The sequence below is a fragment of the Plodia interpunctella genome, chromosome Z (assembly GCF_027563975.2).
Source record: "Plodia interpunctella isolate USDA-ARS_2022_Savannah chromosome Z, ilPloInte3.2, whole genome shotgun sequence".
Lineage (NCBI taxonomy): Eukaryota > Metazoa > Arthropoda > Insecta > Lepidoptera > Pyralidae > Plodia > Plodia interpunctella.
The window spans coordinates 12,048,771-12,074,216 of NC_071324.2; the positions used below are offsets into that span (position 1 = coordinate 12,048,771).

At 35.3% G+C, this 25,446-nt stretch overlaps 2 protein-coding genes and 1 long non-coding RNA gene across 5 annotated transcripts in view; 1 reads left to right on the top strand and 2 right to left on the bottom strand.

The window, feature by feature from the left end:
* The window catches only part of LOC128683155 (tyrosine-protein phosphatase non-receptor type 61F-like), a 69,526-nt gene that overhangs the window by 21,202 nt on the left and 22,878 nt on the right, over positions 1–25,446 (top strand). Inside the window, exon 9 of one of the 2 annotated variants that reach the window (XM_053768441.2) lies at positions 6,808–6,964. The exons of the other annotated variant lie outside the window; for it this stretch is intronic. Within the exon in view, the coding sequence (XP_053624416.1) occupies positions 6,808–6,949 (142 nt within the window). The 3' untranslated portion in view covers positions 6,950–6,964. Of the gene's footprint in view, positions 1–6,807; positions 6,965–25,446 lie in introns of those variants that run through there. 2 annotated transcript variants of the gene reach the window in all.
* Positions 53–23,962, bottom strand: LOC128683156 (uncharacterized protein). 2 transcript variants are annotated; one of them, XM_053768444.1, is made up of 12 exons: positions 23,805–23,962; positions 22,789–22,984; positions 21,464–21,610; positions 21,106–21,181; positions 19,288–19,419; positions 11,936–12,035; positions 11,151–11,254; positions 9,946–10,112; positions 8,888–9,068; positions 7,971–8,048; positions 7,350–7,450; positions 53–6,703 (listed from the first exon to the last, which is right to left on the bottom strand). In XM_053768444.1, exons 2-12 carry the CDS (start codon positions 22,975–22,977, stop codon positions 6,533–6,535), a joined length of 1,446 nt encoding a protein of 481 aa, XP_053624419.1. In that variant the 5' UTR covers positions 22,978–22,984; positions 23,805–23,962; the 3' UTR covers positions 53–6,532. The 2 variants fall into 2 exon arrangements, with proteins under 2 accessions (XP_053624419.1, XP_053624420.1); XM_053768445.2 differs by lacking the exon at positions 23,805–23,962 and adding an exon at positions 23,425–23,603.
* LOC135310056 (uncharacterized) lies at positions 13,786–18,674 on the bottom strand. Its single transcript, XR_010370338.1, has 2 exons — positions 18,280–18,674; positions 13,786–18,108 (listed from the first exon to the last, which is right to left on the bottom strand). It is a non-coding gene; the product is annotated as an uncharacterized LOC135310056 (long non-coding RNA).

The following is a 25,446-nucleotide window of genomic DNA, read 5'->3' on the forward strand; positions in this document are numbered from 1 at the left end:
TCACCATGTTAATTTTGTGGTTGCGATGAAAATATTGAGTGAAACACATGAAAAAGTGAAAAGACGTTTATTTATCAAATCACGAGTGTCGTTGGCAAGGACATTTATTATGACGTGAGAGCCCCGTGAGGCGAGATTGTCTCCTCAAATTACATGCTAAGTACACTTATAATACTGCGGCCGTAGTGCGACCTAACCATTCTATATCGTCCGTCAAAAGATTTCGATGTGGGACGCAGCGAACCAATCACAATATAGTATTGTGACGCGACACCCAAACAGATAGATATTGGTTTCCTGCACTTTTGAAGGTCGATATCGAATGGCTAATTCGTAGTACGACGTCTGGTGGCTGGGCGCGGCGAATCAGTCTCAGTGAAGCCACCAAGGAATGTCTTAACGCGGGCTGCCCGCTGACTAATGTTATTTATTCATTGGCAACGCTTGAGGTTGCTGTTTTACAGCATCGTTGCTTTTGGAATTAAATGGTAAATATGTTTATTACCTATGTGTTAATAATTAGCTGAACTCATAACAAAATTATATGTGTTGTAATATGATGACAAATCACAAAAGTGACATCACACTTGCAATGTTGGATAATGAGGTGAGGCCAAGTGTCAAACATCTGTCATACTTTATGCCGGCTACACACTATCAGCGAAATAAGATCGCGACGGGTTACGTATTTGTAATGTACACAGTCTGTCATTCAAATCTGTTTTCTTTACTTTCTTTGACATACTGTAACGAAACTGTAAACTGTGTCGAAACCACAGAGATCGGCGAACTGTTTGGCGATTGTGTACTACAAAACCTCATCTATGTAAGCACACTATAGCCTACCATAGTCACTATGGTAGACCAAACAAATACATCACTGAATACCTCAAATGTTGCCCAATGAATACAAGACTTAAATTACAGAGAAATCGTAAGTACACATAACTTATACATAAATCAATTATAATCAGCAAGTGAATAAACAATGGACATGATTAAGTTTTAAAATTAGTTGTCATTAAAGTGTTTAAATATTTACTTGAAAATTAAGTTTACAATCTATAAATTGTTATATTCTAAAATCGTATACTAATAAATCGAACGGAGGTAGGTATTGAGTTTTACACTGATTTTGCGACATAAATTCATGATTTTTTCATTGTGTTGGTACAAGAGCCTACCCAGGCCATTACTCAAGTTGAGAACTTAGATTAATATAGATTGTCTATGTCGAAATGTCGCATGCCACTAACACAATGCGCGAATGCACGAATTCGTCTTTTAAGTCCAAAACAAGCCGAGCACATAGATTTTGGATTTTTCAAAAAAAAATCTATGGGACTAACTGTGTAAAGTTGTTTTCGTAAACTAAACACATGTAGGACGTGCACAGGCCTTCCTTATGGACGGATAAGGGGCATGTGTTAATATACTTTTAAGTTTTATTTATAAAAATGGTCTAAAAATACATACAATTTTAATGAAATTAAAAAAAAAAACGAATGCGGGAATTCTGAAAATATGGAAATCCTGAGATCGAACACTAAGCGCGAGTAAATAGCGCTTTAGTATGCTTAATGAGTTAGTGATGCGTCATTTCAACATAGATAAGATATAATATTACAAAGTCCTGCAACTACTACCTACACCGACAGATCCATTATAACAATATTTTAAAAAATACTTAAGTGCATTTGCCCATACACTTAACTCACAATATTTACGATGTCTAAACCGGTTGCTTGCCATACTTAAAAAGTACCACGATGAAAGTCAGTGAAAATACTATAAAAATTATCTCAATTTTTTATATGACTTTGTACGTAGAATTGGTTCGAAATTATATTGTTCGTATTGCTTGTTATGAGGTCACATAGTGCCAGCAAACTATATGAGGTAATAATTTATTTTGTAAATGGTTCCGACTGACTGAACTAACAGATTACTTAAATTCAGATTTAACATGGCATGGATATCGAAATTAGAAATTTATTAAAAGCCTCTTCATTACGCCGGCTCCACACTGTCGCCGAACCGTTTGGCAAACTTTGTCGGATTGGGATACATAGCTGGTTTTTCATTGCGGTAAATAAAAGCTCTCATACTAACTACGCAATGTTCACGCATTCGCGTCGGCGTGTGTCGACTACGGCGGCAGTGTAAAGTTAGGTAGTAGATAGTAGAAAAATTTCTAATAATAACTTTTCCACGAATTTAATACGTACAACATAGAATTTAATCAGTTGGAATACAGTAATTATTTCAATATTCAATAGAATCAGTTAATTACCTCCCCACACATACGGGGAACAAAATTCCTATGAATAAAATCAGTCAGTTCAAGTAGTCACGAATTTGTTCACATTAAAAACAAAACCTTATTTCAGTTGGATCTATTCGTAAAGGCTTGCGGCGAAAAAAGGACCTGCACCTACCACGAACACAAACACGTAGCGCGATGCTAACGTCCACATGCTGTCCTAACGTACATGCTGTCTCTTTCTCTCCTATCGTTTATGTAAAAAAGCGTCTTGGCGTAAAATGTCCTTTTCTCATAGTGTCCTTTTAATAATTAAAAAACTGTTTCAATCAGTTGCTTATCTAAATTATCTTTAAAAACTGAGAAAAACAATTGAGAAAATGACATTATGAGAAAAGGATATTTTGGAGAAAAGGACATTGTGAGAAAGGACATTGTGAGAAAGGACATTGTGAGAAAAGGACATTTTGCGGCAAGACGAAAAGAAGAACGTGGACGCGATGACGTGCTACGTGTATGTTTCATGGTTTTCCCCCTGTTTATCGAATGACTTATTTGATCTCATAATGCCTTATCCTGCAAGGGACATATTCTTGAAAGGACTAATTTAATTAATACCTACCAGCTTCACTACACTTGTCAGAGCTATATTTGGAAGTGTGACCTGCCATAAGTGCGGGATTCTTGTAATTTTGCATTTTAAATATTATTTTTTTTATTCTGTGTCGAATATATCCTACCACAAGTTTTCACAGTAGAAAAAAAAAGGATATTACGCTTCGTTTAGCATCTTTGAGCGTTGGAGTCCAGGGTTCACTATGCTAAAGTTTCGTCTCCACATATTTTGTCTCGCACATTTTCATGTTTGTGAGCGATTTCAAAAATATAAATTATACGATTTTTAAGTAATTAGTTTTAGTTACATGAATATCCTCGGCATCTCACACATCCAAATATAACACTCGAATACTAAACACAAATACAAAATTCATAAGACATCGTATCATACTATAAGGATGTTGCCAGGATTAAAAATAAATAAATTATATTTATGAAACAATATTATTTTTATGGGCGGTAACTTTGATGAAAAATTATTATTTATATGGTTTTTTAACTCATTATTGTCAATATTATGGCGATAATAAGAGACTGAACAAGAGCATACAGGTACAACTTACAGGTTTCTTTTTGGGGTTAGCACGAATATCTGCCGTTACCAGCCATAATCGTATCGCCAGCGAAAAAATATGCGATTCTCGGAAAATATACGTATATATTCGTGCTAACGCCATTGATTAGAATTTCTGGCAACTACCTTATTACAAAAATTATATAAAAAATTGTAGTGCTTTAAGCACAGTTCAGTCTAACCTACGGATCAGTACATATTTAATTCTTATGCTATACAAATATATAGAGAAGGAACAATCATTGTTTTTCGAATACAACATGAGACATCGTCAATTTTGTTTAACATAGTTTGTACCAAATTTTAAATCGTGCCAGTGGGAAACATAATAAAAAAAAAACATGTATAAAAATATCACATTGTTATTAAAATTGTTTGCATAAGTGAGCTTACGCTACATAACCATCCTGTGTTTTAGTTATATCTATCTGTCTTTAAATAAAAATGCGTGAGCATTGAAAAGCAAAATAGAAAAAAAAATGTACCTCCACCGTTTCAATAGGCAAAACCGTTTTGGTGAGGTCGAATTTAAACTTACACTAACTCTAAAACGTATTTATTTCGCTAACTAAATATTACAAAAATTATACGTAAACATCTCAACTATAAAAAACTTGTAAAATGGAATATGACGGAATTATTTCCAATGACCGTACATCAGTGATATTGGCAGTAATTTAATGATATGAAAAAAAAATAAAATCACATATTTTTGGACTTTGGCTCCATACCAATTGGCACTCCAACGTGACGTCACGTCCGAGTCTAAATACTATTCTACCCTTGAACTGGACCACGACTGCAGTTAGAGTGTATCAGAAAACATTAAATATAATTATGCCGAATTCAACTCAGGTTAGTTAAAATCGGAATTAATTCAAATTATAATATTAAAATACAAATTTTTAAAATCTAGTAGACATACTACTAATTCGCTGGTTTTGTTCATTATAATTCGATTTTGAGACCATTTGTATTGATTATCGAATACCTGTATAATTTATGATTAAACGAACTTACCTAAGTGTATTTCTACCAAAATTATAAGAATTCAATTAAATTATATTAGAAGGGATTTGATCCGTAGTCCGTTTTCTAATATATTACATCGTTATACATATACAAAGCCTTTTTATTTGTATATTAATTAATATTGTAAATTGGAACGACGGGTGGACAAGTAATGGGGGAGACCTTTGTCCAGAACTGGGACACGTCAACTAAAGGATACATAAAAATAAAATTATTTAAACCATCATTTATATTCATTCAATCATTCGAACAATTCCTTCGGTCGCCGACGGATAGTTACTTTAAACCATAGTGTAAAATAAAGTCGCTTCCCGCTGTCTGTCTTTATATATGCTTAGATCTTTAAAACCACGACATGGTATTAGTTTTTTAATAGATAAGAGTGATCAAGAGGTAGGTTTTTGGTGTAATTTATTATGGTTTTACCGGGCGAAGCCAGGTACGGCCGCTAATTATCGAATTATTATGGTAATTAAAAATAAATAAATGCTTTGTATATGTGTGACCATGTTACATTGGAAAATTGATTACATTGTAAATCTCAAGGGTGTAAAATTGAATTATAATATATTACTTGTTCACGGGCGAATAACTGTGATTCGTGAGGTTAGAATAGAAATAGTTATTAAAAATCGTAAAAAAGCATTAAAAATCGACGAATAATGAAATTATAAACACATCACACTAATCATAATTGAAAAGTATAATGCTGAAAATTTTACTTAGGTAAAACTAATTAATTGGATTTTTTTAAAGATGGCATTATTTAAATTGAAGGCTTATTTTGTGTAATTGAATCGAATATTTATAGTATTCGTATAAATATGCATTAAAAATAATAGTTATGGTTTAAAATCTACATTGAAACATTACGTTTACAACTTACATATATTAAATTACTCTAACAGCGTCTATCGATGAAAACTCTCGAAACATTGGTGGTCAAATTTTGACATTTTTGGTGCCTTATAGAAATAGAAAATCTTTCATTGCCCAAATATAAAAGACCACAACACAAAACAGTCACGTTCTTCAATGAATCAATTATTATATATATATGGAAAAAGAACTCCAATCCATTTAAATGAAAACGTATGAACAAATATGGTCGTTAAACATTTTCCTCAAATGTACGATTATAAATATACTCAAATGTAAATAGATTATATATATACTTCAATGTCTCATACCTTTCAATGAGAGGATGTAATACAAAAGGTTGTAATTGTATTGGATTTTATGTTTTCAGAATTTTTACTGTTAGTAAAAGAACTTTTTAATTATTTATAATAAACATACAAATAAAAAAGCGTTAGTTCTCACCTTTTTTTTGAAAGATGACACTTATATAAAAACTTGACGTTTTTGCAACTTGAACGTTATGAGATGTAGATATTTTGCAATTTGTAAGTTAAACTTTTTGCAACCAGATATTATTTCGCAATTTGAACGTTACGAGACTAAAGGAAATTGAACATGGTTATGATGGACACACAATCGACTTTTGTATTTATCTCTCCTTTATATACAATAAAAATTATTTCCTACAAAATTCGAATATCAATTTCACACCTCAAGCCATCAATATGGATAACGCCCTAACACAGCAATTATTTGTTCATTTTGTCAATAATTTGAAACACATTTTTACTTTTGCGTCTGAGTTGTAATTTTTAAATATTCATGAGCATTTCAGTCATTTCCGAAGGAATATCAGACAAATAACTATAAAAAGAAATCTATTGAACATAAATTCGGGAAATAGTTTACAATAATATAAAACTGATATTTTAAAACATTCCGCTCTTTTGAATTTTAACGGGTACTTGCTATTAAGCTTTTTTATCAAACATCATAAACATAAACTTGAAACTTGTTGTGGCAACCGGTCCACTGTCATAGTGGACCGGTTGCCACAACAAGCGTTCCAAACATACTAAAATATAAAATTGAACAATTCAAGTGGGATTTGATCGATCGATTCAATTGATCCTTGGTACAAAATGCATGTAGCATTTTGTAGACACAAACCTTTTTTTACGCCCTTAAGGGTTGAAGGTGGGCAAGCTGGCTAGTTTCGCCTTGACTTCGTCCGCGGTGTCATCACAGAGGAGCAGCGTGTGGGAGTAGCCCATGGTGACCTGCGTTATGTTCAGGCCGTCCATACGACTCACTTCTTTTGGTCGAGCAGTCGACTTGTTGATCTCCCCGGTACCCTAAAAATAGAATACATGTACGTTTTTATTCAATAGCTTTTGTTCATTCTACTTCTTTGCGTGTCGATGGCAGATCTACAACACTCTAAATATATTTTTGTCAGGACCGAGCCACTTCGATGGCTTCATAGGGAGCTGCCATCTGATGTCTTGTCTGTCTGTTGTTATCTGTGTAATCAAGTCAGCCCGAGTACAGGTGTTTGGGAACTCGGAACAGGCGAGAACACAGATTTATTTATTAATTAGGCGTGGAAATGAGCCATTTAAAGACAAGACATTTTGCTAATCCTGAACATATTATTATATATCCGAAAGTAAACTTGTTTGTTTATTTTGTTACCTCTTCACGTTTTATCTGCTTAATCAAATGTCTTCAAAATTTTCATACATGTAGCTTGAAGTATGGAGAAGGACAGGCATTCCGGCATAAGACCTTGCATCCCGAAAAAACAATGTTCCCGTGGCAAAAGCTAGTTCATAATGAATACCAAATATAATACATATATATTTTTACCTAATAAGTTCTAATAAACTCGCAAACATGAACAGCGTCATTTTCAAGAATAAAAAAAAAATCTAACGCGATTTTCAGACAAAAAGTCCAAAGCGCACTTGCGCGGGAAATAAACGATAAACACAACTTTACCAGTTCTCCGTAAGTGGGGGAGACGCCCCAGGCTATGAGCGAGTCGTCAGCAGCGATCACTATGGAAGTGCAACTGGTGCCCACGCTTCTGATGTTCCAACCTGATAACAAAACGAACTATTTTTACAGACTTTATCACCATTTTCTCACAAAATATGCGTAATCTGCAAACCATAAATAAATAAATCTTTATTGTCTTTAGAAACAAATTGTATTGTCTACGAACGCGGAGGGATCTGTCCCTTATTAATTATTCAGGTGTTATGTACGCCTGAATATTTTAAATTAATCTATATCTATACATTTAAGTAGGTTGTCTGTACATAGAAGATATTAAAGAAAAAATATGAAGACCTTTATGGGACTAACTAACAGTAGTCAAAACATTTTTTTTTTAACTTTTTGTCTGTCTGTCTTTATGTTTGTTCACGCATCACGCAAATAGTACTGGCTGGAATTGATGTGGTTTTCATAGTTGTATAGAAGATAGTTTTAAAATCTGGTATAGGTTTCATCGCGATACGTTGCTTAGAACACGAGATATTTACAATAATATATACGTAGGTATATGAACTTATCTAACGCTAATCTCGACGAAACACGAACAATGATTATACACACCAGTGAGATCCTGCACGGGTTTGGGATACATGTTAGCTTCCCCGGTCCTCTTCGTTTGCCCAAACATAAACAGAGCACCTGAAAGAATGAATGAGTTTATTGCTGTACGCATTGTATAGAACTGCCACAAGGAGAATATGGTTTTGGTTACATATTTAAACAGTAATACTAACATGCAATAGATATTTAAGTATGGAACCCTGAAAATCAGCAATGTATACCGATTAAACCCTTCCACAGGACACAATTTTACGCCCAATTTTATTAGATTGACAATCAAATTGGGTCGTGTGGACGGAATATGAAATTCAAGGTCATTGGGTGGAATTGGGATTGCTCAGTCAAATACTGAAATTGGCGATATAGTTGTGTACGTGTGGACGGACGATCAGATTGTACCAAATTCAATTGGTAATCAAATTGGGCAATCAGATTATGTCGTGTGGAAGGGGTTTTAATGCACAGTTTGTAGATAGTGTTTAACCGACATTAAGAAAAGAAGAAAGAAAATGGTTTATTCGGCAAAAAAACATAGTTACAATTTTACATTTGTTATACATGTATAAACTAGGGGTCTATGCCGCAAAGGATCCTAGATCAGCTTTGTGCCACAGCGCTGATTTTCATTAAACATGCATAAATACAAGAAAGAATTATTTATATGTGAAACATAGGTACAACTACATACATATTATACAATAAAGTCAACTGCCTGCCACGTCTGTCTGTTCGCGATAAACTCAACAACTACAGCACATATTTCCACGAGGTTTTCATCAATACCAATATCAGATAGTGTGATTTCTGAGGTTTTATTTTTAGGTGTATAATTCATTGTGTTTTTACCCGAGCAAAACCTGGGCTAGCTGCTAGTGTATAATATAACGGGGCAGATAGTGTCGAAACGGATTTCTCACCAAGTTCGTTGATAGCAAGGCTGTAGGTGGCGCCACAGTGCACGGAGCGGACGCCGCGCGACTGGGAATCGAAGTATTTGATGAGACGCGGTACCGCTTCGTCCTTCTGTTCCGCGTGGCCAAGACGGCCGAAACCACCGAAGCCCCAACTGAACGCACGCTTTTTGGAGTCGATAGCCACCTAAATTAGACACGTCAACGTACAGTTTTTCATTAGAGAGTAGTAGGTACTCTTCTAATCAACATATCCACTGTTCCAAGCAAGAAATTATGTTTTTTTTTTAAATACTCAAGCATTTATTTAAATGCATTTGTTATACATGTCACACGTAAGTACGTAAGACGTAAAGAGATGAATGAATTCAGTCGAACTGGCGCGGTCTCGCCAGCTCAGTGGTCAAGAGCACTGTCGCGGACAGACAGGGGCGCGGGTTCAATTCCCGCTCGGTCCCAGAATTGTTTCATCTCATTATTATTTCCAAAAATATGTTAAAAAGCATGTGTGACAAGTATAACAAATGCAATTTAAATAGACTATATCAACTTTGGGTGTGGTTCTCAGAGCGTTTCGACCGATGCGGCCGCGCTGTCATTACGATCCGTCAATTTTCTTGAGCTAAACTTAGGATTGATTTTGGAAATGCCTAACAAGATTAAACAATGATTAAATAAATAAATATATTAGGACAAATCACACAGATTGAGCTAGCCCCAAAGTAAGTTCGAGACTTGTGTTATGGGATTACTTAATCATTTCCAAAATCAATCCAAACTAATATTATTAAATGCGAAACTAAGTTTGTTTACAACCTCTTCACGCTCTATTTACTCAACCAAATTGAAAATTGGTTGAGTAAATAGAAATTTGAATTTGAAAATTGGTTGAGTAACTTGAAATTTTGCATACATGTAGTTTGAAGTACGGAGAAGGACATAGGGTACCTTTCATCCCATGAATATTTACGCGGACGAAGCCGCGGGCAAAAGGAACAAAACCCCGGGCAACATGTAGTTATTCAATAAATAAATAAATAAATAAATATGAAAGCAATATTTACAGTATGATTATTTCCACACGAGAAGTCGACGATGTCAACGTCTTTGACAGGCAAAATGTGGCCGTCCTTGGACTTCTCCAGGAAGAGGGCGATCTGCTTCGGCACCAGCTCGAAGTGGTACGACAACTTGGTGGACGTCACGAAGTACTTGCCGTCTGTGTTGTGACCTGAAATGCATATAATATATCGTTTTATCGGGGTGAAGTTTGACCGCTAAGTGTGTCTGTCTGTCTGTGTACGTGGTGGTTAGCTCATCAACGGGTGAACGATTTGCGGTGTTTTTTATTTGGTAGCAAATTTTTATGCGGTGGTTCTTGGATGTGCTTGATCAAAATCGGTTCAGCCGTTCAAAAGTTGTGGCGAAATGATTATTGTAAGGCGGGGTGTCTACGCCAGTACACCACAACACTACGCACGTCCCGCCCGCGACCCCTCGCGCGGCAGCCAATGGCTATCGAACACGACAATTTAAATTTTATTCCTGCGCGCGCGCACTACAAATCTAGTTTTTTTTCTATTGTTTTTCCTGTCATTTGATTTCTGTTTTCCAATCTACCAATTTGTAAGAACAAAGAAAAATATAATTATCTAATTCTTAGCTCCAAGTATTTTATTTTAACTACCTATTAGTTCCGTAACGAACACGGGGGATTGCCTAACAAATAAACTTGTTGACATATCTAAACACAGAGAGAGAAACACAGACTTTGGACACCTAATTATTATGGCATAGATATTTTTTTTCAATAAAATTGCCGTGGAGTTCACGCTTCACGCTCCGTTGGCAGTCGGTCGGAAATAAAAATAAGCCCCGCCCCTTATCGCCGCCTGCGCACCTCTGATTGTAACAGTGCACCGACTCATGTACATCTAAACTAAATTTACTTATTTATTTTATTTATTAAAAATAAATTAAATTATATTTAATTAGCGCCCTAGTGCTTCCGCTCTGGTAAAAACATGATAAATTATACACCTTCAGGAATCACAGTATCTATTAGTGAAAAGCGCAGAAAATCTGTGCAGATTTTACCTCCAGTTTATCGCAAACAGACAGACGCGGCAGAGAATTTTTGTGTTGGCAATATGATAGGATTAATACGTAACAAAGGCATTATTTTTTAAAAACCTCTCTGCACATACATGATACATTTAAAGATATTATTTTCTCTTTGGATTTTATTTACTTTGAATTCAACTCTTACCCAGTTGACCGTACTCTGGAAGGCCGAAGGAATGCAGCGACCCATTGCAGTCCAGTATCATGGAGAATTCCGCTCCGCACCCAACTTTCACAATAGGGGCGCCACTGAAAATATATTAAGATAATATAAAGGGAAAATTAATTAAGACGACGTTGACAAATTATGCGATACTAGATAAAACATTTTATTAGAAAGTGCTAACTTTTGCACGCGACTTCGACCGCGTAAATTTCGCACACGAACAATTATTTTTCCGGGATGATAGATATCCTATGTCCTTTTCCATACTTCAATCATAATTTCAAAAAGATTGGTCCAGTAGATAGAGCGTGAAGAGGTAACAAACAAACTTACTTTCGCATTTATAATATTACTAATTAGGATAATATTATAGCTTTCCTTTACACAATGTAGTAAAAATTGAGGGATTTTGATAGCTCTGCGACTATAGTCTGAAATACGGAAGTATAAATGTCTACTCGGTGGCGGTTATCGATTTTGGTTTAGTATATTGTGAGTACACGGTGTGCACAGAGTTTAGAGTTGCCAAAATCGTTTGGAAATATGGCGGGTTTAATAGTGGAATTGAGATCAAATTGACGCAGACGCCTATCCCTTGATCGCATATGCCTTTCCCTTGATCGACTTTTACAATCTGCGCGGGAGAATCAGCACATTCTATTTTTTTTTTACTTCGCTCACATCATTAAGGATATTCATGCGTCGTCTACAGTATGGAAGAGTCAGGTCTTTAAAAAAGAAAGAGACAGAAGATGAGGTCTCACTTGTATCGGATGCGCGTCGGCTTGAGTATCTGCGCAGTGTTGTTGCCAACACCACACTGGCCGCTCTTGTTGTCGCCGCAAGCGTAAACTGTGCCGGTGTCTGAAATTGTACAACTTGTTATGACAGCTCCACACTTGCGCCGAACTCAGACGCTGAATGCGTGAACATTGCGCAGTTAGTATGAGTGCTTTTATTTAACGCAATGAAAAACCAGCAATGTATACAGAATCCGCCAAAGTTGTGGCAAATTGTACGACGACAGTGTGGAGCCGGCATTATAATCTTACATTTTATTTGGCTACATACACGCACCACCATCGGATTTTTCCGATTTAGTTTAATTAATAGAGAAATTAAAAAAAATGCCTTAACAAATATGCTATCTATACCAATTATTATAAAGAGGCGGGAACCGATTTCAAAAATTCCATTAGAAAGATACATTATCCAAGATTGCTGTAGGCTATATTTTATCTCAAAATTCCCACGGGAGCGAAGCCGCGGGCAACATCTAGTACTAGATAAAGGATTGTATTTCATAGTATTATACTTTTCCATTACACTTTGTAGTCGGTTTATTATGATTATGATACTAAACAATACTATATTCTATTCATATACACATCCAAGACCCAGGACAATCCGAGAAAATCATTTTCCATCACAACCAGACCGGAGATCGAACCTGAGACCTCCAATGTGGCCGTCCGGCTTGATGACCATTAACCGATTCATTGCGGATGGCACGCCTGCCGTGCCATTACTTTCTTTTACGTGTGGCGTAGGGCGCGGGAGCCGTGTCATTTTTAAATCGATGATAACTCCTTCAAATTAGGTTTTAGGGAGATCTACCCAGAACAAAATTGTCGCTATTTTTCATCTAAATCAAGGTCGTAGCCTTCGTTTCTGGTAATTGTATGATTTTATTAAAAGCAGGTGTAACCAACCTTTTCAGATGCTTAAAATTGCAATTTAATAATACCTAGGCTACATGACTCAATTTTGTTTTGTTTAAATATGGAAACACCTCTAAAAATAAGCCCACTAGTAAAAGAAATACCATGATTACTGAAGAACTCTTTGACATAAAGTCACACTTTTTTGGCGAGTCCAAAACGTTCCATAGAGAAGGCTACCTAGGTGTGACGTCACTTCTAAATAATATGTATTTCGTAGGACACGTGCGTGAACTTTATATGATAACTATGTAAAATATTGTGTTTATGGTATAGGCCTCATAATAAAAGTTGCTTTGATTTTAATAAGTTACCTTATGATAATACAATTTTTTGCTTTTTCTATAGTTTTAAAATGGACTTGCCCAACTAACTTCAAATAATCTTTAATATAAAAATAAATCGCTAAATGTGTTGGTAAGCGCATAACTCAAGAACGCCTGGACCAATTTGGCCAATTCTTTTTTTTTAATATTCTTCGTAGCTCAAGGATGGTTTTTACGGCGAGAAAATGTATGTACCTCGGGCGAAGCCGGGGCGAGCAGCTAGTAGTTACAAAATTAAAAGTGTGATTATTAGTTTCGGTTAGGTAAAAATTTATGTATTATGAAACATTATTTCCAAAACTCTACTCCTGTCATGTAGCCTATTAGTTATGGAAAAATACCACGTGCGGTTCAATATGGCTAATATGAGTCTTATTGCACACGACACTTCATGTCCTAAACAATGGAGGATCCCTGCCGGAGAGATAACAAGTTGCATGTCCCTACGAAGTACCAACAATGTAAAATGACCAGTACGTTTTGTACAATATGGTCCATTTTTGCGTGGACAGATAAGAAAAAGGTCCTAAAAAATTCGAAGGTGAATGTTTTCTTATCTTTTGTGAATTAGTTCTGTTTTGCTATCCTTGGTGATCAGATCTGCGTGCGTATCGATGACATTGAGATCGTATATCTGGGCTTTCGACATTTGTGTTGTGAGGACTGTGTTACTGTGCTCTGATCTTCGTAAAAAAACGACTGCTGCTTGTATAACTGGACTCCGTGATCTGCCAATGTGACGACTCAGCCTGTGTACATAAATCTCTGCTTGCCGTAAACTTCATGGTAACTTATTGGGTAAGTTACTCTTATTGGTACTCTTTTGAACTCCTATAAGAGCACACTATAAGGTAGGTACTCTTTTGAACAGAGTAAACTTTGTTCAAAAGAGTACCTATCTATGTATCCAATGGAGGGATCCTGTTTGTTCTCATGATTAAATTTATCATAATATGGTTTGTCATAAGGCCTTTCTCATAATTTTTCTAACATAATAATTGATTCACATAAAGTTTATTGCTATAATGCTTGTGTAGGCATAATGTTAGTTTATAATAATGAGTTTTGCTGTAAAATAGTATATCATAATGGGTTTGTCATAACAGTTATAGTCATAATCATAGTTTATTATAATTTATTTAGTTCATAAATTCTATTCTAACTCTATTTTAAACCCTTATAAGTGGCTAAAATTTGAATAAGTTTTTTCATAAGATTTTCTAACGAGAAAACGAGAGAATTTTGTTGATGGTTTCCTGAACCTGAAAATGTAAGACATTAACATTTCAATAAGTATTTTCACTTTAAATTACTTAAAAACACTAGTATAGGTTAAGGTGCGGCGGCCCTTGGGCCACCCCTTAGCCGCGAACATAAATAAACTAAATAAACTAAATCACTTTAACTTATCACATTCTTCTTATTAACATAGGTAAAAACTTAAATGTTATATGTTATATACTTAATATTATTATTTTTTTTTTATTGGATTAAAACAGAATGATTTGGATTAAAACTTTAAGTCTTAAGTCCTACTTTATATTTCTTACTAATATTAGAAATATGACCCTTAAGTACATAAATTTCATTCAAATATTTATTTTTGCAGATAAACTAATATGGACGATTCTTCTTCGAACTCTTCGGAGCCGCCATCCGCCATGGATCCTTTGAATCCAAGTATTAATCTGCCAAGTTCGCCAAAACCTGGACCATCATCGGGTATAAATCCTTTGGAAGCTTGCAGTTCGCCGCAATTCGGTACATCAACTTCTCTGGATCCTTTGAATCCGTATATGATTCTTCCAAGTTCACCAACACCTGGACCATCATCAGCTATAGATCCTTTGGAAGCTTGCAGTTCGCCGCAATTCGGTACATTAACTTCACTGGATCCTTTGAATCCATATATGATTCTTCCAAGTTCACCAACACCTGGACCATCATCCGCTATAGACCCTTTGGAAGCTCGGAGTTCGCCGCAATTCGGTACACCAACCGCATTAGATCCCTTAACCGTAGAATTAGGAAGAATGATGTCTCCACAAGAAACTATGCCATTATACGATATGGAAGGCTTAGATTTTATTGGTGACGAAGAACTATACGGGATTTTGACCGGCAATAACGACGACACATTGGATGAACTTAATAGTGCAGATCCGAACGAAGAAACAAATATTAGCAATTCTTACGAAAATCAACAGGCCGAAGAGGAAGAAGATACTTCTCCAGAAGAGACGACCGGGTGGTATCCGGGTAATCCTACAAATATGTCCAATATAATCTTTACAGGGACAAGTGGTATGTTGCCGCCACATGATGTAAACGTCAAAAGTCCTTTGGACTATTTCTTTTTATTCTTTAATTCTCACTTTATAAATTTAATTCTGGAGTGTACTAATAAGTACGGTAACAAACTAAAAGCAACAGCGACTACTCCACGCGCTCGTTTTCGCAAGTGGACTGATGTAAGTGTAGCCGAATTCAAAACTTTTCTCGGTCTACTGTTGCTGATGGGGACAATTAAGCTAAATAGACTAACAGACTATTGGTCAACTCATTATTTGTTTCGTCTATGTGTACGTCAATTTATGTCGAGAGATAGATTTTTTTTAATTTTAAGAGCTTTAAACGTGCAAAATAATGAGAGAACCCAAAGTATATTTAAAATAAAGTCGTTAATTGATTTGTTCAATGACACGATTGATTCGGTATATTATCCATTGAGAGAATTAACTATTGATGAATCTCTTATTTTATGGAAAGGAAGACTTCGTTTTCGTCAATATATTACAGGTAAAGCCCATAGATACGGCATCAAGTTGTACATTTTAGCCGACGCTAACGGAATTATTTTAAAAATTCACGTGTACGCAGGGTCTCAAGATACACAAGTAGGCGGTAAAAATCATATTAAAAAAGTTGTACATCTTCTTATGAAAAAATATATTGAAAAGGGACATTCCTTATATTTAGATAACTTTTATACCAGCGTGGGGTTATCTGAGGAGTTATTGTGTAAAAATACATACGTAACTGGTACCTTAAGAGCAAACCGTATTGGTAATCCAACGGTAGTAAAAAATATAAAATTAAAACCAGGAGAATCGTGTATAGTACACAACTGGAAAAAAATTGTAGTAACCAAATGGCAAGATAAACGGGAGATATTGTTCATAAGTTCGGAACACACAAGTCAATATAAAGCGACTACTAGTCGCCGTGTACGCACCGTCAAATACAAACCGGCCGTACAAATAAAATATAATAAATACATGCGGGCAATAGACCGACATGATCAGATGTTAAGTTATTATTGCTGTGAGCATAAGACCCTGCGCTGGTACAAAAAAGTTATTATACATATAATACAAATATGTCTAGTAAATGGCTTTTTGCTTTTTAACGCAAGAAACAAAGGAAATGAAACAACTTTGTACAAATTTAGAATGGACATAATGGAGAAATTACTGCCAATGCCAAATAGAACAGAACTTTCTCGGTCTCTATCAGAAGGAAAAATACATTTACCTGCCAACTTGCCAAAGAAAAATGGCAATATCCTAAGAAAAAGATGCAGAGTGTGTTATTTGAAAACCAAAAAAAGAGTTTCTGTTTTATTTGGCTGTCCTGATTGCCCCGGATTTCCGGGTCTATGTATTGATAAATGTTTTAGAGAATTTCACAAATATTAGCATACTGTATTGTGATTGTTAAAAATTACAAATTGTGTTATAGAAGATTTTTTAGGTTTTTATAATACTTAACTTGATTGGCAAGAGGCTACTCACTATAATTTGATTTTGCTGATTTTCAAATTTAAAAGTTTAATTAAAAAAAAATACGATCAGTCAGGTACTTATTTTAAAAATACTACTGACAGTACATACTGGTTGTCTACGGACTTCTGAACTATTTTTGTAATCACATGTTCAGTTTACTTTTATAAGAAATGGTCAATAATAATAGAGCAAAATTTGTGAAACACCATTTTTTTTTGTAAAGGATATTGATTAAAAACTGAATAGGTACTGATTAAAAAAAAAACTTCTTAATCATAAAAATCAATCTGGCACTTTACTTAAAATATCAGTCTCCAGTCTCCTTTAAATGATATACAATCAGTCTTATAATTTAAGAACAATGTCAGTAGAAAAGATTAAGATGATCCGATTTGCATTGAGCGGGATGGCGGGATAGTGTTAAAAATATTGACCATAACTCAATTGTATACGGTTTCATTTAGGTTACTGCAAAAATGTCTGTTACTGAACGAAAACTACATTGATCTATGTATTTCAGTTCGCCAAATGCAAAAATACTTGGAAATATTATTGTGTACTTAAATTTCCCGCTCAAATTGATCGAACCGGCATATGTAACTTTTTTTAAATATATGGTTTTCATTTAAAACCTAGTTTCATTAAAAACTCTTTTCTAATTTTTTTTATATTGTACCTACTTACTAAAATTATTTTCTTATCATATCCAAAATTTGCTGCATTTTTATATTTCTGTCATATGGCTTGAAGCGCAGCAATTCATTTGAAACCAACTGGCCAAAATATTTACATCCATGGATGTCCAAGATAGTTGGGACCTGATCCTCATCTTCCTTATTTTTTTCTATATCCTTTGCACTGCCCGCCATTGTATTTTCTGTGCAAATTGCTCTATCCACCATTACTTTTTCTGTACATGTTGCACTATGTACCATATTTTTTTCTGGGCACATAAAAATATCCTTTGTTTTTATATTTTGTGTAAATTCGAAGTTGTCCCTGTGTAGTAAATACTTTTGCGAATTTGGCTCGAAAATTTCGTCATCAGATTCGCACTGAGTTTCAGTTTCTGTCTCGGGAATGTACTTTCTTTTTCGCCGTAATTCTTAAACAATAATAGGCAATAGGTAATTAGAGTATAATGGCAATATTAAGCAAATTAGGATTTTGAATGACTGAGATTGAAGGCACCCGTCTATTTACTCTTTTTCTTAAAATGTAAAAATCTTATTCCATAGTGCCCTAGTAAACGACTCATAGTATTTTTGGTACTTACATATAAGTTTGATAATTTTTCCTTTGGTAAATTCAGAGAAAAATTGATTACCGCCGAAAGTGGCCACTTTTGGCGGTAATCAATTTCCCTCGGCGGTTTTGAAAGGAAAAAATATGAAACTGCGAAAAATACTATGTGTTATTTACTATGACACTATGGGATTAGATTTTTAAAATATGATACGGAATTTATAGACGAGTGGCGCTAGTTTCGCTGCACTAGTCGTCTTAATGACTTAATGTATCATATGACAACCATACTAGTAGTATTATAAATGCGGAAGTTATCATGCTTGTAATTTTGTGAATTTGGATGTTTGTTCTCAATCACGCTGAAACGGCTGAACTGATTTGGATGAAATTCTGAACGGGAATAGTACAATCAACTTAAGCTTAGACAATTTGAACGCGGGCGAATTGCGGGAAAAAAGCTAGTATTTTTAATAAATATATACCTATTAAGTACTAAATCAAACTTGACAGTTTATCATTACGTAGTGTAAATAAGTTGAAATTTCTTGTGAGCAAAACCAAAACAATAATTACAGAACTAACTTAAAACCTCATTTAGTCAAGCCCACATTCCTATAAAACTATTCAAACCATTAGGACTTAAAAATAAGTTCAAAAGGTTTTGCACACCTTCATTAGAAATGTCACTTACCTTCCATTTTCAAAAATACACTTGTTATGCCACTTATAATCACTTGAAACAACGTTTCTGTATGTTCGCGTTAGATTTCGAATGTCAACTAAAAGTATGTAAGCCTAAAACATGTAAAAACTGGTTGAAATACTGTATTCTTTTCCACATGGCTGAAGACACAGGAGGCGTGTCATGTAATCGTATGGCGCTTGACCCGGCAGCCGTGTCACATAGTTTTTGTTGAACGCCATTAGTAAAAGTTTGCAAAATTAGGCATCGCAATGAATCGGTTTAGACAACGACAGGTCGTCCTTACGCTCAGCAGTGAGCGGAAATAATGATAACTAGCATAGGAGACAATACCTGTGACAAAGAGGGAGTGGTGCCTTCCGACGGCTGCGTGGATGATGTTAAGTCCCTTCAGGGTGGGCACCAGCTCCGGCACGTTACGGGTCACCGTGTCTCCGAAGCCCAGTTGACCGCAAGTGTTGCGACCTGAGTCAGCATAACATGAAGGAAATTAATTAACCCAATCTATATTATAAAACTCTTGCGTTATTGAGTGACTGACAGACAGACAACGCACAGCAGAAACTACTAGGACTGTATAAGGGAGCACTAAGATGGTTGTGTTATAAAATAATAAATATATCAGGACAAATCACACAGATTGAGCTCGCCCCAAAGTAAGTTCGAGACTTGTGTTATGGGATACTAACACAACGATACTATATTTTATAAGAAATATATATATATAGATAAACATCCAAGATCCGGACCAATCAGAAAAAGATCATTTTCCATCATGACCCGACACCGAGGTCGTCGGTATACATATGTTACGAGACGTTTTGAAAAAGTTTCATAAGAGAGAAAAAAAAAACATTTAAAAAAAATATATATTAATTATACCTAATTGTTTTATCAAAAAGTCATTTTCACCCTACTCAGAATAACCTCAATAACACACAAGATATTTATATACATTTATTATATACATTTTCACAAATGTCAGCGTTTTCATCATCAGAAATAAAATCAGTTCGCTAAGTGCAATATATAGTATGTCAATCTCCCTCCACCAGTTTCCAATTCTTTCTGTTTTCATAATACCTCATTCACAATGAATTTTGCTCATCTGCGAGTATAATGACGTTCCATACTCTGTGCATTCATTCATTTCAACCACTTTTATCGTATTAGATAAGAAAAGATAGATCAACATTCGCAGGCTGACAGACAACGCACATGCGAATTTGTAGAATTTTGAAAGTAGTCTGAAATTTGGTGTGTAGGTTCCTAAAGGTTAAGCCAGCACTAGGCACCATAATTAAAGGCGTAATTAATTTTTGCCCAGAACTGCGATTTTAATCAATAACATTTTAGTTGACTTCGACCTGTATTGTACCATAATTGCATCTATTAAGACACGTTTTGCCAATAGCTTCTCCAACCGTACCCCACAACCGTAACTCAGATGGTATAAGATTTCAATAGTATGTGTTTCACATTTAGTCGTTTTTATTCCTTTCTTCTAATGGTTGTATGTATTGTTATATATATTGTTTTGGTTGTATAGTTTTATATATTGAAACATATGTGTGTTTATTCTATATTTCGCTATAAGACCCCCGGAAATAAAATTAAGACAAGATTTCCCGAAATCAACGCGGGAACGGGAAGTAAAGGAGTTATTAGGTATATGTGAATGAAGCCGCAAGCGAAAACTAGCAATATGACATTTCGCTAAACTGCTCAAAATATAGTTGCAAGATTCCATTTCATTCCAAGACCCGAACATTATGTATAAAGAGGAACATACAAGTTGTTTAGAACTTGTATAAATTAACCATCGTCGAAATCGCAATGTAAGAAAAATATATAATAACAATAGGCATATAAATCGCAGGATTTAACATTTATTTTTTCTTCACACAGTATACTGGCAGATAATTTTAGCACTAAGCCCATCTCTTCATACTCGCGTTCCTGGATTCATTTGGGGCTGTGACGCCGCGAAGCCAACAGGTTTACAACCGGCCACCTACCGTCAACCCTCCAATGCTATGGTTGCTTGAGTTTCTACACGCTTAGCATATAATGTTTGTTGATTCACATTTGTTTATAAGCATTTTTTATTACATAAAATAATAGTTTTAAAATACGTAATGTATTTCTTACCAAACGTATACGCATCTCCTTCTTCGGACACCAAAATGGAGTGACCAGCTGTACACCCGCTCACAATTAGGCGGTACTAACAACAAAATTTAAAAATGTTAGACAATTTTACCGATATTAACTTAAGAAGCACTAGATATTGCCCGGTGCTTCGCTCCCGTGGGAATTTTGTATGTTTGAGGCGAGTAATCTTCGAAACTACTGAACCGATTTCAAAAATTTTTTACATTATCCAAGATTGCTATAGGTTATATTTTATCTCAAAAATCCCACGGGCGCGAAGCCCCGGGCAACATCTAAGTGTGCAATAAGTAATTTCAAACGAACACCTACTCTAAGCAACACCCTTAAAACTTACCTTCCGATCCGTGAACTTATGGAACGTGTAGAGATTTGGGTGTGTTCTTTTGGTGGGATTGTTCTCCCGTTTGGCCACCAAATCCCAGGATACAAGGCCAGCGATCAACAGGGAGCCGGGAGTTTTGTAGAAGGTCTTCAGCAACTCCTGAAATTGTAGGGGGTATTTAACAAATTGCCAAATTTTTAATTAAAACATAATAAGTTTTAATTAAAAATTAAAACTAAATTCAACATAGTGTTGAGCAATCCATTATCACAGGTGGCTAAATCCATTTATATCTTGTGGACAAGCATTATGAAAGCTAGATAAGTTTATATTAGAGATCCTCCATGAGGCTGACATGTCACACAAAGTGCACTCAGCCTTGTCAAAAATTTAGAAAAAAAAAACTAAATTCTAAATACTAAATAAATTTAAACAAATAATTGATACTAAATTGAAAATAGCCATATCCTGAACATGGAGACGAAAGAATATGTTGGCTGGGGCTTTGCACCTATGGGAATTTTGAGATAAAATATAGTCTATAGCAATCTTGGATAATGTACCTTTCTAATGGTGAAATAATTTTTGAAATTGGTTTGGTAGTTTCAGTGATTACCTGCCTCAAACATACAAACTCACAAATGTTTACCTCTTTATAAAAATAGTATAGATAAACTGTATTGAGTTAAATTTTGCATAAGAGCTGTTTAAGTCAAACTGGGTTAAGGGATTATGACCCGAAATTCCTTTGTCAGTGAAATCCTGGCGTCAGCAGCAGCTGTTGCACAATAAATCGGAACTATTTGGGGCAGGGGGATGTGCAATTGTGACAAAGGGTGGAGAGGGAACTTAAATTTCATGAAGTCAAATTTAAAATGATTATTATATCATAATAGAGAAAAATCACACAATAATTAGTTTTTCCCAAAGTAAATTTGACATTTGTATTGTAGGGTACTAAGTCAATGATAAAATAAAATAATGAAATCAATTTTTTCATTCTTTCTTTTTGATAAATTTAGAATCATTCTAAGAAAAAAATTTAAAATAACATGTCACACTATATTAAGGACGATTCTCTCATGACAAGCTGCGACAACTATGGGAATTACATTATAATAAATTCATGACATTTTGCACAATGTCGTGAATTTATTACAATGTAATTTATGGATGTAATACATAATCCTATACTACTATTTGCAATACATAATCCAACACTAACAGTCAGATTAGGAAGCTGCAAGATTCACTTAGTATAAGAGATACAAATTATACAGATTAATTGTGTGATAATAAAATATTTTAAACTAATTTACGATGATATGATGTTTTACCTCTGGTAATTTGATGGTTGGCTCATCTCCGATGGGAGAGGGTGTACGAGGTGCCTCTGGTTGCTGCTGCTGGTCGGACACTGAAGAGGCATTGCTGTCTTCATCCTCCGAGACAGGCTTGCGGGGCTTCCTGATCTTGGTGGCCCGGCCCGAGGCAGGTGCTGCACGTTTACGTCCGTTACTTGACATTATTACTCTGCAATGATATTTATAATTATACCATTAACATGTATTTAACTTGATTTTTGCAAAATGTTATTGTATGAGTGTTTGGTTCTATAGTTAACCTGAAATAATTTATAGGTTGCTTAATTTTGTATTTCATTTAGATATTCATAATTGTGTACATTCACCTAAACTAATAGACAAGATAAGACAATGGATATTTAGAATTATTTTGGAATAAAACTCATTAGGGGTACCTAACAATTTATATTAATAAATTGCACATTTTAGTACTCTTATTTAAATTTCTATCAAAGTATGTGCCACTGTACATTAAGTAGGTATATACAATAATATAATATTTAACTTTAAATTTCAATAATCTGAGGTATAAAATACGACCACACATGATGTTTAGTTTTAAAATACGTCTTCTAGGTAGTATGTTATACGCTCAACGTAGCTACTTACCTATTAATAATTAAAATAGGTAGGCACAATTAGGTACCTAAGTGCCTGGTTATAAAATGGATGATGGATGTTCCTTGAAAAAACCGATCGCCGAACAGACAATGAACAATATAATTCCGAAGGCGTTATGAAATCACGGACAGTTTATTATATCATAAATGATAAACCACACACATTGTAATCAAAAACACAAATATCACTCGTTCGTTATTTTTTCTGTGACTCGGCAATCGGCACTGTGCAACATAATTCATTGAAATTGTAATTGACCGACACGTGTTAAAAGCGGCTAATAAAGTTTGTTTACACACACTGTAAACGTTATATTTAACAATACATTCGGAATTCCAACTTTGATTGCATTTGAAATATGTACTTACCAATATTATCAAGAAAGAAATCGTAATTAATATTTCACACACGAACTAAGAGATTCATTTGCTTTTTGACGAATGAATGAATGACAAAAGGGATACCGCGAAAAAAAACTAGCTTGATGCTTTTTTCTCGGTGTTAAAATATTGCCAGTAAAATGATACATTTTAATAAAGGGATGGTATCTGTGCACTATAACGAAACGATGTAGGTAGGCGGTTTGTCGCGAGACGTTACGATTTGGAGGACGACGATCGTACCACAGAAAGGGACGCACGTATATAATAGAAAAGGAAGACTATCCTGCTTCTCTTTCTTTTGTACATCTGCATTACTTTTCGTTGTCAGTTGGTCCACGTCGGCAAATCGGAATATCTGCTAAAATAACCGTTTTACATTAAAGTTAATTAATAGACGTTCCTTCTGGTTACACGTGAGTTCTTTCATTGACAGAATGCTTAGATCATGGATTTAGTAAGTGACTAGATTCATCTGGTGATACATACGAGCCACAGACATAAAAACATTGTGGTACAAGCCTACCGTGTTATTCATAAAAAAGTTAACTCAGCCAAAGTATGTTTTGTCTCTGTCGCAATTTACAACATTTGCCTGTGACAGAACGAGGCAAAACATACTTTAGCTTTAAACTACAAAGATTTTATCTTGTGGGAAAAGAATCGTCAATGGTTCTTAAAACCGGGAATCCACGTGCGACTTGCTTTTAAACCGATGATGGCTCGTCGTACTGATCAACTAGGGGTTAAACAGCATTCGGAGCATTAATACTTTATCGCTTTGAAATACTTCAACAAACATGGCGAGCCGCGAACCTGGCATAAGTCAACATGACCGTTGCTTTTCGATGCTATTGAGCAACGACGAGACCACCCATGGATCAAGTGCATCAAGGGTTTTTTCGGCTTTTCGGCTGGAATGCAGGCGCAAAATTGGCTGTGAATAACGGCGAAGGATTGGTGAAGGAGCGATGGCGGGCATAATCATGTTTAGCCAGTTCATGGATTTAGTAGGTACTCCGTACAACGAAGTAGGTACTTATTAAATCCATGAGCCAAATAAATTGGCCTGCATCCGTCATTCGAGGAAATATCTTACAAAAGACGCGGGCTAGGTACTTATATATAGCTTTCGGCCGCATTTAATATCGTTCCCTCGGGAACAGTTCTTTTTTCCTAATCCAATTCAATGGAGCAATTGTATGTATGTTTGCCAAGGATAATTTAGGATATGCTTATTTTATCTATTTCGGATGCCGTGGACCACCACAACGTAGTTCAACATGTGGATCCGTCCTGTATTAGGACCACTCCATATGCTGCACGCATGTCGTGTCTTCCGACGCACGAGGAGACGAGACACGCTTTGGTAGATGATAGGAAACAATAGCAATTCCAAGGAGAGATGACGTCAGGCATGAGGCTGGTGGTGAACTCAGTTTGTTATTTATACTGACCGCGGACTTCGCGAGAACGAAACAGTAACATTGTCCTCATATTACTATAAAAAAAAATACATTCCGGACCCAAGGCTCCCCTGGTGGGCACCCCTGAGGGTGCCATGGGAACTTTAATTCGGACTGTTTTTAAAGTTACATTTCAAAATAGTTTTAATACTAAACGAAGCCAA

Excerpts from the sequence above, each read along its gene's own strand:
- LOC128683156 (XM_053768444.1), bottom strand. The coding sequence starts at position 22,977 with ATGTCAAGTAACGGACGTAAACGTGCAGCACCTGCCTCGGGCCGGGCC. Across the intron at positions 21,182-21,463 it reads ATAAGTTCACGGATCGGAAG|TACCGCCTAATTGTGAGCGG; the intron begins GTAAGTTTTAAG and ends TTTTGTTGTTAG. Across the intron at positions 12,036-19,287 it reads CCACTCCCTCTTTGTCACAG|ACACCGGCACAGTTTACGCT; the intron begins GTATTGTCTCCT and ends GTACAATTTCAG.